Source organism: Neoarius graeffei, chromosome 24, assembly GCF_027579695.1.
Source record: "Neoarius graeffei isolate fNeoGra1 chromosome 24, fNeoGra1.pri, whole genome shotgun sequence".
Lineage (NCBI taxonomy): Eukaryota > Metazoa > Chordata > Actinopteri > Siluriformes > Ariidae > Neoarius > Neoarius graeffei.
Genome location: NC_083592.1, coordinates 24,005,044 through 24,020,336, shown reverse-complemented (window position 1 = coordinate 24,020,336; position 15,293 = coordinate 24,005,044). Strand labels below are relative to the sequence as shown.

General features: G+C 39.7%; 1 protein-coding gene across 1 annotated transcript in view; it reads right to left on the bottom strand.

Moving 5' to 3' along the window:
- Positions 1–7,843: 7,843 nt before the first annotated feature.
- The window catches only part of qsox2 (quiescin Q6 sulfhydryl oxidase 2), a 75,766-nt gene continuing 68,316 nt past the window's right edge, over positions 7,844–15,293 (bottom strand). The window contains exons 10-12 of the mRNA XM_060906905.1: positions 11,585–11,735; positions 11,158–11,346; positions 7,844–11,052 (exon numbers count right to left, since the gene is read on the bottom strand). Coding sequence (XP_060762888.1) covers positions 10,571–11,052; positions 11,158–11,346; positions 11,585–11,735 — 822 coding nt within the window. The 3' untranslated portion in view covers positions 7,844–10,570. The remainder of the gene's footprint in view (positions 11,053–11,157; positions 11,347–11,584; positions 11,736–15,293) is intronic.

Genomic DNA, 15,293 nt, shown 5'->3' with positions numbered 1-15,293 from the left:
TATGATGTCCCTAGTGAAAAGAGACTGCAGTCTGAGCTGTGGAGGGGCAAGCAGTGCCTCCATACTGCCCCCTGGAGGAAAAATGAAGCCATAATTGCTTTTTCTTTGCTTTTTTTTTTGCCAACTCGGCGATTCTGTCATTTGACTGTGAATTTTTAGATTATTTTAGACACTGCATTTTTTAAAAAAAAGGGCATAAAAACAAATCTACTGACTATTGGTGAAGACTTTAGCTATATTACAGTGCTTGATATGCTTGCTTAAAAAAACACCTTCTGGCTATATGAGTTCACCCCAGTCATAGTTGTGCAAAGTTCATTATAAACCTCTCAGATCTGTCTGTATATTACATATAAACTAAATGACATCTCAGATTACAATTCTGATGATGACAGCCATCCATAACTGAAGGTCCAAGAGCGGTGTAGTGGAGATTTTTAAAGTGGGGGTACGCGATTCGTGACGTCATCGATTTGATATCATGTCAGAAGCAGTAGCCTTTGTTTGGTCGCCTATGTTTGGTATGAATGATTTGTATAAATGTTACGTTCTTTTAACAGCACAAGAGGGCACAAGAAGACACTTTTTTTCAGACATTTTTATGTGTGCAATTTTCATTCGTGTTTGTCAGTACAGCCCAACTGTTATGGCGAAAAGCCGCGGTTTATTTTGTCTCTAATAAATATGCCGAAATGGCTAAAGAGGAACAAATTCGCCTTCTCCTTCCGAATGCATCGTCGTAGACAGCACCACTCTGCTGCTGGAACTCAACATAAACCTTGCATAGGTTTAACATGGACTATCAGGCGTGAAGCCAAAATATTGGAAATTATGATACACAAACACCTTTGTTCATGTTCGATTCATGTTCATTTGAGCCGAGCTGCATTCGGAATTCGATATTTTTCTAGCCTACTTACTGCTGTGGCAACAGCTGCAGCATGTGTCCAGAAGTTCAAAAAAAGTCACGTCACTCACTCACATCGCATACAAACCAGCAATGGGCTGAAATTTATTATAAAAGGCACCAATCGAATAAATCAAGCATTTAGTCTGGCGCGATTGAGGCACCTGCGTATACAAAATACATGACATGCAGCCATTGGGTTAAGCCTTACCATGCACTCCTTCTTAAAGACTTGAGTATTTCTTTAAATTTATTGTCATTTCACATTTTTGGATGTACAACTAAACAGGAAGGCCACAAAGATTATGAATTTTAAATCATATATATAATACAGTATGTGGTGAAATTATCCGCGTAAGGATGACCAGGCAGGCGATTATATCAGTTCTGTTGCCCTCTCGGTGCTGCTACCATGAACGCCCGGAAATCACACACACACAGAGAGAGAGACCGACAGACCAAGAGAGCATACTTGTAAGCAGGTCTTACTGACCTGACGGGAATCACCGTCTACTATGTCGATCAGAGCAATGCTAGCATATGATATGCATCCGTTCGCTCATATACACAGAGTAGTATGAGAAGCCATTTTGGCCATAATTTAAAATTGACATCTGGCACGGGTTTGTTTCTATTTTCTTTGGTCCTCCTAAGTAACTGCCTGGTCAAGGTTTCAGTGGTTTTAAATAAGGCTACTAGTTTGTTTATATTTTGGGAAACTGGATCAATTAATTCAATCTCAGGCAGGTGCAAATTAAAGTAATAATTTTGTGACCTGAATTTAAAAAAAAAATTAAGAAAGAAAGAGAAACAGCCCTGTTGAAACCCAGACTCTAGTTGAGACCAATTACTACATAATTCTATGAGTCACACAACAGAGACTTTAATTAATAACGCTGCTCATTTATGCAATTATCCAAACAGCCAATTGTGTGGTAACAGCACAATGCATAACATTTTGCAGATACAGGACAAGAGCTTCCGTTAACGTTGACATCAACCATCAGAATGGGGAAAAAATGTGCTCTCAATAATTTTGACTGTGGCATGGTTGTTAGTGCCATCTCCTGGGATTTTCATACACAACAGTCTAAAAAGTTTACATAGAATGGTGTAAGAAACAAAAAACATGAATGACCAGACTTTTACAAGCTGACAGGAAGGTTACAGTAACTCAAATAACTCAATGTTGAGAAGAAAAGCATCTCAGAACACACATCAAACCTTCAGGCAGATGGGCTACAATGGCAGAAGACTGGTTTCACTCTTGTTGGCAGAGAGCAGGAATACAAGGCTATTGTGCACAGGCTCACCACACTGGACAATTGAAGATTGAAAAAAAAAAAAAAATATATATATATATAGAGAGAGAGAGAGAGACCAGGGCGGCACGGTGGTGTAGTGGTTAGCACTGTTGCCTCACAGCAAGAAGGTCCTGGGTTCGAGCCCCACGGCCGGCGAGGGCCTTTCTGTGTGGAGTTCGCATGGTGTCCGTGTGGGTTTCCTCCAGGTGCTCCGGTTTCCTCCACAGTCCAAAGACATGCAAGTTAGGTTAACTGGTGACTCTAAATTGACTGTAGGTGTGAGTGTGAATGGTTGTGTGTGTCTATGTGTCAGCCCTGTGATGACCTGGCGACTTGTCCAGGGTGTACCCGCCTTTCACCCATAGTCAGCTGGGATAGGCTCCAGCTTGCCTGCAACCCTGTAGAACAGGATAAAGCGGCTAAAGATAATGAGATGAGATGAGATATATATAGACCAGTCTTCAGCTGTCCAGTGTATGTTAGCATATGTCATCCATGTATAACATCAATTGCACAAGAAGGGACACACACCTTATCCATGCTGAACATATGGCAATTGGTGGATCCAGTTCTTATTTTATGTGGGTGAACTGAAAACTCCATAGATCACTGATCAACAGAAGACAAGCTTCTCACTTTTGATACTCCAGGTGACTCCAGTTTAACTCCATGGCTACGATGATTAAGTGAGGTGTAACTGAATGACATCTTGCAATTTTAGTCCATATACAATGATAGACAATACCACTCTTGATTTGAAATTAAGAATCAAATGAAATGAGAGTGAAAATGATTACACATGGACAAACATTGTAAGTGCTTCCACTTAAATTCTTCGTTATTTTTACAGTGAAAATGATTACACATGGACAAGCATTGTAAGTGCTTCCACTTAAAAAGCCTTCCAATAGTATTCTGCTCCTAAGTAAATCAGTTTTCTGCACCCCACCTCCAATTGCCAATTCTCACCCAGCTCTCCCCTGTCACATGAAAGTTAACAACTGGGGATGAAGTCTAGCATATGCTTCCTCTGAGACACATTCTTGAACTGCTCCTCATGCTACACCACATGACAGCATAACATACTCAAAGGAAAGCATTATCTGCCCTCTTCTTCATACACGTGCTCACAGATGCCTATGACTGGCTAGCATCACTGTAACGAACAGTGGAGAGAGAATTCTTCCCACCTATATATGACTATAGCTATATGACTATAGCCAGCTTTGCTCTTTAGGTGGCTGTGGCATCATCGGGAATCAAACTCACAATCTCACAAAAATAACATGAACACTTTGCTGTTGCCCACTCAGAAGCTGCTGCAATCTGTATTTTAAAATAACTTTCTTCACGTTTTCTCTGCTCACCATACACATACACAGTTATATAGTATACAGAGAATTGCTTAAATGTAATTTTTTAAATGTATTAATTGTCAATTCAATTGTATTTATATAGTGATTTTAACAATGGACATTGTCACAAAGCAGACATAAAATTGAAATATTAAATTGATCCCTAATGAGCAAGCCAGAGGTGACGGTGGCAAAAAACACCCTGAGGTACCTTGAGAGGAAACCCATCCTCATCCGGGTGACAGCAGATAGTGTGATTAATTTCTTTGTGATTAATATGATAATTTCTCTTCTATTATAGAGTCAAATAGTACAAACTGTTCTGAAAGGAACCCGAGTATGAACATTATTAGGAGTTGTAAACTTTATATAGTAGAGCGGTGGCTACAATTATCGACATCTTAACGATCTTTTGGCCATTGCAAAAGTAGAAAAGACTTTCAATACATAAATTGTACACGGGCGATTGCTCCAAGACAATGAGGGAGTCTCAGCCTCCTCTAAAAATGACGAACATCGTGTAGGATGAATTGCGCTAGGCTTATGTTATAGCCGACCATATAACATTGCTATTTCAGATCCAGAATCATAGAAATATGCGTTTGTAACAGATTTTAGCTGTTGATTCCACTTGACACAGTGACAAGCAATCAGATTTGCTGTTACATACAATATGTATCATGGACACTCACTGGTTGCCATGGGTCCCCTCAGCATATAAATACTGGCTGTGACGTCACCTCAGTACCAGTACGTGAGGATTGAGCCCACGGTAGGTTACTCAAACCACAGCACTGCACTGAAACTGTGAAAATAACGTAATGCAATAACACAGCTAAAATTATATTATACTTAAGAAGGTGGCGAACACATTGCACTTAACAGAATGAGTCAAATTGGTTGTGTATTGTTACATATTGATACGATAGTTAGCTACCTTAGCTCAAAGGCTAAGCTAATATTTGCTAACTTCTTCCCATGAAGCTGTGCCGAGAAACTGCTATATATGAACGTGACCAACCAGTGGGTTTCCTTGCTGTCTTACAGGTACATATGTTTATGTTTGGGTTTGTTTATTAATTATTTATGAATAATCAGACCAGTACGTGAGGATTGAGCCCACGCTGTGCCGAGAAACTGCTATATATGAACGTGACCAACCAGTGGGTTTCCTTGCTGTCTTACAGGCAATAAAAGTGCATTCAAACAGTGAGAAAGTGTCGGCCTTTGTCACAGAAACGCAACACAACGCAGACAGCGGTTACACGTTCAACCCAACTACAGTGCGAAATCATTCCGTTATAACTTTCCCCAGTTCGCCTAATGTGTGTGTGAGTTTTTCCCCCTCGTGACAACGTGATGCAGCCCAGCCTCAGTGGAATTCAATGGCATTTGGGAGCTATGCGCTTTCAATATCAAAATGCAAGACGATTATTGGACAAATACTGCGAAAACGCCCGCCCACGGACTCCCAGCCTCACAGTGGGAGGCAATGAGAGGGACATGGCAAAGCTTTCCGCGAGGAGACTGGTGATTGATTGGTGAAAGCGGCGGGACATTTTCTTTGATTGACAGCTCGTTTCAAATATAGACAGGCAGCGGTGAATTTCAGTTCAGTCCCATGCGGATTCGCAAGTGGTGTGATGTATTGTAAGAGATCAGCTTACATTTTGATTTCATTCATTACATACGGTTTCTACCAGCTTTTTTAGTTTGTATATATTTTCATTGTAAATAAAGTGTAAATATAGTGTTGTCAAGTTTGCTATCTTAGTTCCAGAAATTTCGTTTATTTGAGTGACTGAACTTGAACTTGAGGGGGCTAGTCAGCTAGCAAGAAAGCTGCGCATGGATGCCAAGCATTGTTGATTTAATTTTGGCGAAGCCATTTGCCAGTCTTCCTTTCGAGGAAAAAATTAAAATTAAAGAGCAGGGTAGACCAACGCCTCAAACTGACTTGGTGAAAAAGGTAGGGAATAATACTCATTCCTTTCAGCTCTCCTGGTATGAGAAAGTGAATTGGCTAACAGCAAGTTTAGTGACGAGGAAAATTTATTGTTGGCCATGGCAACATGTTCCATGACAGGGTGACTGAACATTTTCTAGAAAAAGAAAGGAGGGCAGAATTTTCTTTTAAATAATACTGATATGGTGGTGACCCACATCAACAAAAGTAAATAGGCTACTTTAGTAATATGTCATGGATGGACCAAAAATATAGAATCTATTTAAAATGTTTATGCTGAGTATATTATATTGGAATATACATTTCTCTGGATATGAATTAAACACAGCTACAATTTGGAGAACATTTCACACTACAGACCTGGATTAAAAATGAAGGGTTATCAAAATTGTCAATAAAACGTTTCTCAGTCAAAATAAGTAAAATATAGGGAAAGTGTCATTGAATGAAATGTGTGGCACCCAGCTCCCCAAGGTCAGTGCTTGTGCCTATTCCAGAACACTCTGCTGTTACTGCTGAGGTTCCTGACAAAGAGCTGCTTTCAATAATGATCAATTTTTAAACATGCCACAATTTTAAAATATAAAATGTTAAAATATAACCCCCCCCCAACACCACCATCATGTATATTGGACAGTAGGCTAATGGGCCAAAAGAACCTGTTATTTCACAGTTTGTGACCCTGCCAACAATAAGCCAGATCAGAGGCAAGAGTATGGGCAAAATTGATGTTTTTTCTTTTAAAATCTGGAAATATCGTAACCGACCAGCCTCCCGTTTGAAAGACTACCAGCCGCCACTGAAATTGTACATGAATAATTACTCAAACTTCCACTGGAAAAAAAAATGAGTAGATTCCTGATTACTTAGCGTATCAGATCATGTGACACCGTTCCACTAATATCAACATCCAGATGATTATTTATTTAAAAAAATAATCGGTATGTGGTATTAACAAAACAGTTTTTATTTAAATTTTGTTTTACATAGACTTTTATATTTAGGACAAAATATCTTTTATATAAATATATCCATGTCGGTGCTTACGTAAATGAGGAAGTAATTCTAATGTTTGTAAACAAATGAACTGATAATGTTTAATCCGTGTCAGAAAATCTTTTTGTTCCACTTTCTAAGTATTTTCGTAGATCACATTTTGTTAATCACTCGTTGTTGTTTGTATTAATTTCTAGTTTTGTAGTTTACGAATAAATGTCAACAGGCAATTGACATTAACCACATGAAAATCCAGGTCAAAGGTCGCATGTCATTCCTTGAAACAAAACTTTATATTTTTACATCTAAAAGTATAAAATGTCTACTGATATTGTAATATGTGGTAGATATTTACAACAAACTGCAAACTAAACAACAAAATGAATGGATTAGAAAAATCTGAATATTTCAAGCATGCATTTTTTTTTTAATATGCTAGGAATTTAATTCTGGTCCAATTCCATTTATTGCAATAGGATTCCAAATACTCTATAAGCATTTCATTCTGTTAGGAGTCAGAAAAAAATTATAAAAAATCACAGCACTTTTTTTTAAAAAAAATACTTCATCTACTTCAATGTTAAACAAAGATCGATCCATAACAGTTGTAAACGTCACTTAATTCCACAAGGTGTTGATAATGGTGGACACCGGTGAAAGCGATCACTATTATCAGCACCTCATGTGACTTCTCAAACGCGAGTTTAGATACAAAATGGCGACTGTCAAATGAAAGAGGAAGAAACAAAAGGTTTTGACAAGGACATCATGAAATATTGGTGAATTTGGTAAGTAAAAACATGTCCATGATCTTTCCACCATGCTTACCTGCAATGATAAAGTCCGGGTTTTCCTCAACTTGATCGTGCTTAAAAAACAAAAACAAACAAAACAAAAAAAAACATTCCATCTCCGGTAATGAGCCGTGTCACCAGACGGCAAGATCAAAAGGGGGGTCTTCTGGTTGATTAATTAACAAATAATAACTGTCGTAACTGAAACTCACCTATGTAAAATTGTTTTTTACAAATCTGAAAAAGTGTCAATTATGGACTGTCGATAATTGGAGCCACCACTCTAGTATCAAACTGAATTTATCAACTGTTCAATGATGGAGACTGACTGCTTTTTGCAACTGCAGTCTTTAGGCTAGCCAAGGAAGAACATCTACAGCCATCTTTAGGATGTGTGTAGCATCCACAGTAATCTCATGATGATGAGTTGACAAGAAGGGACATGAAGTTTGAACTCCGCTGTAGCATTTATATGAACAATCCAAAAATCTCAGTAATAACAGTCATAATTGATGCCAGTAAACATTTTATTTTTCAAAACAAGTTACACTTTTGATAATAAAAATGCTTCAATTCCTCTTTGAGGATGAGATCAACTACACAACAATGTATACACGTCAAGTCCAAAAATATTCTTCACATAAAAATACTCCAACCTCAAAACTACTGAAAATAAAACAGTGTAATTTTGTAGCAGCTGAAAAGGCCTCTTTTCTGTGTAGCTATGAACATGGGAGAGGTTTGTTTACCTCCTCTCTTAACACAGAAGCTGTCATTTAGTAAGGCTAATTCATCCAAACAAGCACATTGAATTACATAACTGCTTTAACAGGTTTAAACACACTTCATATTTAATTTTGATGGAATGAAACGGGAAAGCACATCAAATGCTGAAAATGGAAACAGGATTGAACCAAAAATGTTCCTGTATTTACAAATAATTCTTACACAAAATCATCCTGACAAAAAATAGTTTGTAGTGCACACAGATATTAAAGACTTCAGGTTACCTGATAAAATGGCTTTAGATCCTGAAGCTTCTCAACACAAAATTAAAACCTATGATCTGATATTAAAGCTGTGATAATCCTTTTCTGTTATGTACTCAATTCACAATATTCTTCCAACGATTCAAATTATTTAAAAAAAATCCAGCTGAAACTGTCCTGATTCACCAGTCAAGATAAGCAATTCTTATCATCCTAATAGATGCATTAAGACAGTCAATTTCCATATCAATAATTTAAGTGTACTTTCAGCGAGATACCACAAACATCATTTTACAGTAGCTGACAAACTGAGCTAGTAAAATAGGTTCAACATCACACTATTTTGGTTGTAAAGCACTAGACAAATGGAAATTTGGGCACAGAAATCAAAATTGGCTGTACTGGACTGTCACTGTTCAAAAGAAGAAAAAAAGGCTACAATGATGTGAGCAAATAATGCTTAATGCACTAATGTTCAATGCATGACTAATATAAAGTGTGCAAGGGAAAAAACTTGAGTAAAAAGAGTCCAGTGCACTGGCACACAACTAAGAATCCCATCACAGAACACTATGGGAACTAAATTAATGATGAGGTCCTATAAAGGCCATTAACAGAGGTCAAAGGTCTGTAGTACAAACTACCTACTAAAACACATCTAGGAGTTAATTGCAAACAAATTTGTCACTTCTTTCCAGTTTAATTGCAGGTCATTAGAAGGCAGTGATTTAAGGCTACGTTCACACTGCAGGCTGAAGTGACTCAAATCCGATCTTTTCGCCCATATGTGACCTGTATCCGATCTTTTATTGACAATATGAACGACACAGATCCGATTTTTTCAAATCCAACCCAGGCCGTTTGGATATGTGGTGCTAATTCCGATTCCTATCCGCTCTTTTCATATGCGACTTCAGTCTGAACCGCCAGGTCGCATTCATCCGACTTACACGTCATCAACAAGCCACAAACGTCACTATTCTGCGCTGAAGTAGGCGGCGGGTCTCTCAAAGTTACAACAACATGGCGCATAATCACGGGCGCAGATAGAGGGGGGGACGAGTCATATTTAAATTCACCTCGTTCGGTCCCCCCCACTTATAGGGAGGAAAAAACGTCTATGCTGTCTTTCTTTGCATAAGGCAAACCTCACGGAAAAATCAAAAGACTAATTACCATTCGGTTTATTGAGGTGCACAGCAGTGTATACATAGTTGCAACAACTCACATAAAACAAAACAAAGACTGATATTCGGTTGGTTGAGCTGCGCAGACTGCACAGGTTGCGAGCTCGAGCTTGGTTGCTATGGTTACTAACAACAAGTTTGACAGGCATATCGGGGTTGGGGTTGGTTTGCTGGCAGCTTTGTCCCCCCCAGTTCAAAAAACGTATCTGCGCCCCTGCGCATGACATCAATGCGAGGGACGCTTCGGGCTGTGAAGGTTCTGAATCTTCTCAATGGAAGGACGCAGAGGTTAGGGAGCTGATTTCCATTTGGGGGGATGCAGCTATTCAAGCTAGATTGGATGAGTCATACCGCAACCGGGCGGTTTTACTTCCGTAAACACTGGCCATGCTCACTGCGTGTGACGTCGTCGTATCCTGCAGTGCGCATGCGGAACACTTTTAGGTCGCTTTTCGTTCATACTGAGGATCACATACAAGTCGCATATATTTGTTAATGTGAACGACCTCACAAAAAAATCGGATTTCACAAAAAAATCGGAATTGAGCATTAAGCCTTGCAGTGTGAACGTAGCGTAAAGGGTGTCAGCTTTGCTGCTAACCCTCACTGATTGGGTAAACAAGTCTACAATTTGCATTTAGGGGGACACTCTACTTCATTAAAATGTCTAAAAATAACTGTTATACATACAGTTTTCATAAAAATAGACCCTTTGGACCTCAGTAGTCTTTTGATTAAAATATATGTAAAACACTTGTGACCTTTTAAATATCACCTCTGCTTATATCAGAACTTGGGGGGGAGAAGCCCACCAAACCCCAATAACAAAAAAAAAAAAAAAATAAATAAATTCCACTAAGAGTTTGACCTTACAAGTAGGTCAAATACATGATCTTAATTTCTATGAAATTCACAAATCAGCCTCACTATTAGGACATTAGTTTCACCACAGCAAAACTCTCAAAACAGAACAATACAATAACCAAATAAATTAAGAAAATTCCCTTGAACCCCTAACAGGTGTTTCCTATATTATACTGAGGTCTCTCCCAAGAGTTTCTGAATGTGACTACTATACGTATGGTCTGTGGTTTTTGATCTTCCACCTTTTGGAGCGAACACGGAAGAAGAAGAACATGAGCATGAGAAAGACACAAGAGAATGCATACAACAGCACACACAGACTCATGTCCACGCCGGAGAAGCCCAGTCCCAGGAACTGGAGGCTAGGCTCCTTTTGGATGCCTCCTGTTGCACGTTTATCAGTTTGCTTCATGTGTTTTGGAACACTTTCAGGAGATGGCTTCAACCCTCTAATAAGAACACTGGATGGGGTTGATATGGCTTTAATATCTGCAACTGCACCTGCTTCTGGAAGAATATCACTGGTGTATTTGGGGGAGATGTTGTCAGCACTATAATGTTTTTTGAGGAAAGTAAGGACCATGTCTTCATTCCACACATGAAGCCCATCCTGTTCTTCATGGCATGTTGGACAGAGGTCAGGAGTGGGCCATTGTGTTTTAGGAAACATAGGGTCTTCACTCATTGACCCTATATAAAATGAAAATGATTGCCTTGTATTATATAATTACAATATGACATTAATATTGCAAATGCATCTGTTCCACCAATCCATATTCCACTTCTGCAGCTTACCTGCTAATCTTGCATTAACCTGGTTATGTTTCCTCCATAACCAGAGCACTGCTTCATCCACAGACTTCACCTGACTCATGGATTCCTGTGCCATCTCCTCAAAGTGTTTTCCACACTCACGGCAGCCAAAGAATGTTCTAATGTACTGTCGCATTGTTTGTAAAACGGCCAATGGATCATCCTCTAGCGCTGACAGAATGAGCCAAAAGTTACCAAACAGGAAAATCTCAGTATGAACATAATCACAGCAAAAATTCATATAAAACACCTCTAGCAGATCTGTCCATAAAACATTTAAAGGAATTTCAAATCATAAAAAAAGGACATATTTACAATCCATATGCTTCATCTGAGTACTTCATATAAAATACAAGTCACATTTCTGCCACTTCACTGACGAAAGCTGAAAGTGCTTGGCTGTTCATACCAGTGTTGGCGAGAGCGTCCGGCCGGTTGGCAGCCTGCACAGTGAGCACATGGAAGAGGGTCCAAAGGGAGCAGGGGTATCCTCTGAGTGCCACACTGCTGCCCTGGCAGCCTAGCCACTGCACACGCTCGCTCAGGTGCAGTCCAGAGATCTGGCACAATACAGCACAGTGCAACAGATACAAAAACTAATTATATTCATTTACCAAAATTTCTGCTGACTGCATTTCTGATGCAGATGATTTCTGAAACTGAGGCTGTTTTCACACTTTTCCCCCTAAGCTAAATCTGTCTGCACTGACATCTGTTCCTCCTAGTGAATTACTTAATTCTTGTTCCTAGTTTGACAATGCTGGACAATGAATAGGAACACAACCATCCACCTGCTCATTTATGCAGTTATCCAATCATTCACTCATGTGGCAGCAGCACAGTACATAAAATCATGCAGATTCAGGTCAAGGGCTCCAGTTAATGTTCATATCAATCATCAGAATGGGGGAAAAAATGTGATCTGTGTGACTAACTGTGGCATGGTTGTTGGTGGCAGATGTGCTGGTTTGAGCATTTCAGAAACTGCTGATCTCCTGAGATTTTTTACACACAACAGCCTTTAGAGTTTACACATCATAATTAAAAAAAAAAGTCTCGTCAGCAAAGAACCAGAATCTGAGGCTATCATGGGCACAGATTCACCCAAACTGGACAACTGAAGACTGAAAAAAAGACCACATGATTTCCCTTCCCTCAGATAGCCTCAGATTCCTCTTGGTTGACACGAGGGGAATCCATTGTGGTCTTCTGGTACTGTAGCCAAACCACCTCACAGTTTGATGTTCTCACCTCACATGCTGAGATGCTTTTCTGTTCAACAAGGTTGTAAAGCGTGATTACACTGAACAGTTGATAACTTCAATGAAATAGACTTCATGTCAAAATTCTCACGAATTCCCTGGTTACACAATTGCATTTTTCAACCAGATGACATACTTATACAGTCATGTGAAAAGAATAAATACACTTCATGGAAATTGTAGACTTCTCAACATATTTAAACAAGCAAAACATTTCACTCTCTTTGATACAATGCCTACAGGCAAAGGTAATATACTTCAACAAATGACACAAAGTTGACATTTGTAGTCATTTTCATAATTTAAAGCATATATGCAGAGCCATGGCCTCACTTTCGTTTATACATGCCTTGAGACCTCAAGAATGGCATAGGAATAGTTTTAAGCGTTAACAATAAATCTAATATAGTAATTTTTATGATTAAAAAGTGATTCATATAGGTAGTGATGAGTGAATGACGTTGACATCTGTAACGTCACAGCAGGAAGTCTATCAGTCTCATCGCCATTTCCGCTATATTAAAACACAGAGCTGACTGCAACTCTGATCCTCCATTTTGAGCTAATTTATCGCCATGCCATGTAGATGTGTTTTTGGCGGGTGCAGCAACACAACAGAAGGTGGATTTACGTTGCATTCATGGCCCAAGAATGGTCAAACTGCAATGATTTGGATGCGTTTTGCGAGAAGTTCATGGGTATATTGGGCAGCTACGAAGGCCTTTCTGTGTGGAGTTTGCATGTTCTCCCCGTGTCTGTGTGGGTTTCCTCCAGGTGCTCCGGTTTCCCCCACAGTCCAAAGACATGCAGTTAGGTTAATATGGGACGGCCTTGGGCCGAGGTGCCCTTGAGCGAGGCACCTAACTCCCTACTGCTCCCCGGGTGCTGTTGGCATGGCTGCCCACTGCTCTGGGTATGTGTGCGCACGTGTTCACTGCTTCAGATGGGTTAAATGCAGAGAGGAAATTTCACAAGTGTGTGATGAATAAAGTTGTGCTTTCTTTCTGCTCTGCACATTTTACTGTAGACTCATACAAGACCTCTGATCTGTTGAGGAGCATTGGCTATAAGCCCGTATTGAAGAGCGTGCAGTATCAACAATTAAATAAAACTACAAGAAAAGGAAATTATTGATATATTTATTTTTTAAAGGAAAGTGAGTTTAGTTGCACCAGTTCTACCAAAGTGAGCAGAGGGTTGTTGGTAAAACCCGGGACGGAACGGGACAGGACATATCGCTTGGGCAGTGACCTCCCTGTGGTTGTTGCTAAAACCAGCGACATCCCGTTCCATCCCAGGTTTTAGTAATTGTCTGAGCCGAGCAGTAATGGCGGAGTACTCCGTATGGAGAGAATGAGTGGACCAGCCGCCTGATTTCTAAACTGGATATTGCTGCCATCTCGCCCTTACGTGGAAGAAGCGAATGAACGGAGAACTGAACGAACAACTGAAAGTCAGATTGTTTCAAAAACAATCGGCCACAAGATCGGCCTTCAAGAAGCGAGAACACAGATGGGTAAGCTCCAACTCTCATTTGGATTAAAAAAAAAAAAAAAAAATGTTTACCTGGTGTGGCAGCGGGGGCGTGGCCAAGCAGCAGTCTGTGAATGGAGGGCAGGGTCAGGGAAGGTAAGTGGCTAGGTCATTACACCTGATGTCAATTTGTGTGTGTGTGTTGTTGCAGGGATGGAGTATAAAGGGAGGGGGAGAGGAGAGAAGAGGCTCTCCCCGACCACAACACTTGTGTATGTATGAGTGAGAAAGAAAAAGCCGAATAAAGTGCGTGTGTAAACACAAACTTTCGCCTGCCGTGCTTCTGTGCTCCACCTACACCGGGGTTTACTACACCTGGATTTAGATTAATACATGTAACTTGTATTGTAATTTACCGGTATAAGATTATTTAATTTGCTTTAAAATGTGATTGTCTCAGTTCATCCGATTATTTAATTAGCCTTTTACATTTTATCAGTGAAAATGCATGCATGTACAAGTTATATACATGCATGTTATAACACCTATCCTGTTTTAATGAGAGTCAACCCATGATCAATGAAGTCAAATCAGACTTAGTTGAGCAAGTCGGTAACGGTATTCCTTACTTTCACCATAAATTTTTTTATTTATATGACTTTGGTCTATAGCTGTAAAAGGCCTCAGCCTTAAAACCGGTTACCGCTGTGACGTCACACACTCAGGGATGGCTAGCTTAGCGGGGCAGTTCAAATCCCAACTTTGTGGTCGATTTTAACTCTCAAAAATATATATTTTTAAATTCCCATTTATGCAGCATATAAGAATCAAGGATAGAGATACTATCCACTCAGAAATGTATTTAAAAATAAAGGTTCTGCGTATCTCCTTTAAATAAAAATTAAAAAAAAAAATTATGAGACACTCTGGAAAAATTAAGTACACCCTTACACTGATCACACTTTCAAGTCCATAAAATTAGAATCAAGTGTTCCGGATTAGGTGCCATTAATTAGAACCTCCTGCGATTTAAACCTGATAACTAGGGTCTGCTGTTCTCTTTGCTACTGAAGTGTGTGGTGTCATCATGCCAAGATCAGAAGAGTTCTCCAAGGACCTCAGAACAAAATGTTGTGGATGTCTATGAATGAAGAAGAAACCTTTATTATTCGTCACATGCACACTTCAAGCACAGTGAAATTCATCCTCTGCGTTTAACCCATCTGAAGCAGTGAACACACGCACACACTCAGAGCAGTGGGCAGCCACACCAAAGCGCCCGGGGAGCAGTCAGAGGTCAGGTACCTTGCTCAAGGGCACCTCAGCCCAAGGCCGCCCCACATCAACCTAACCTGCATGTCTTTGGATTGTGGGGGAAACCGG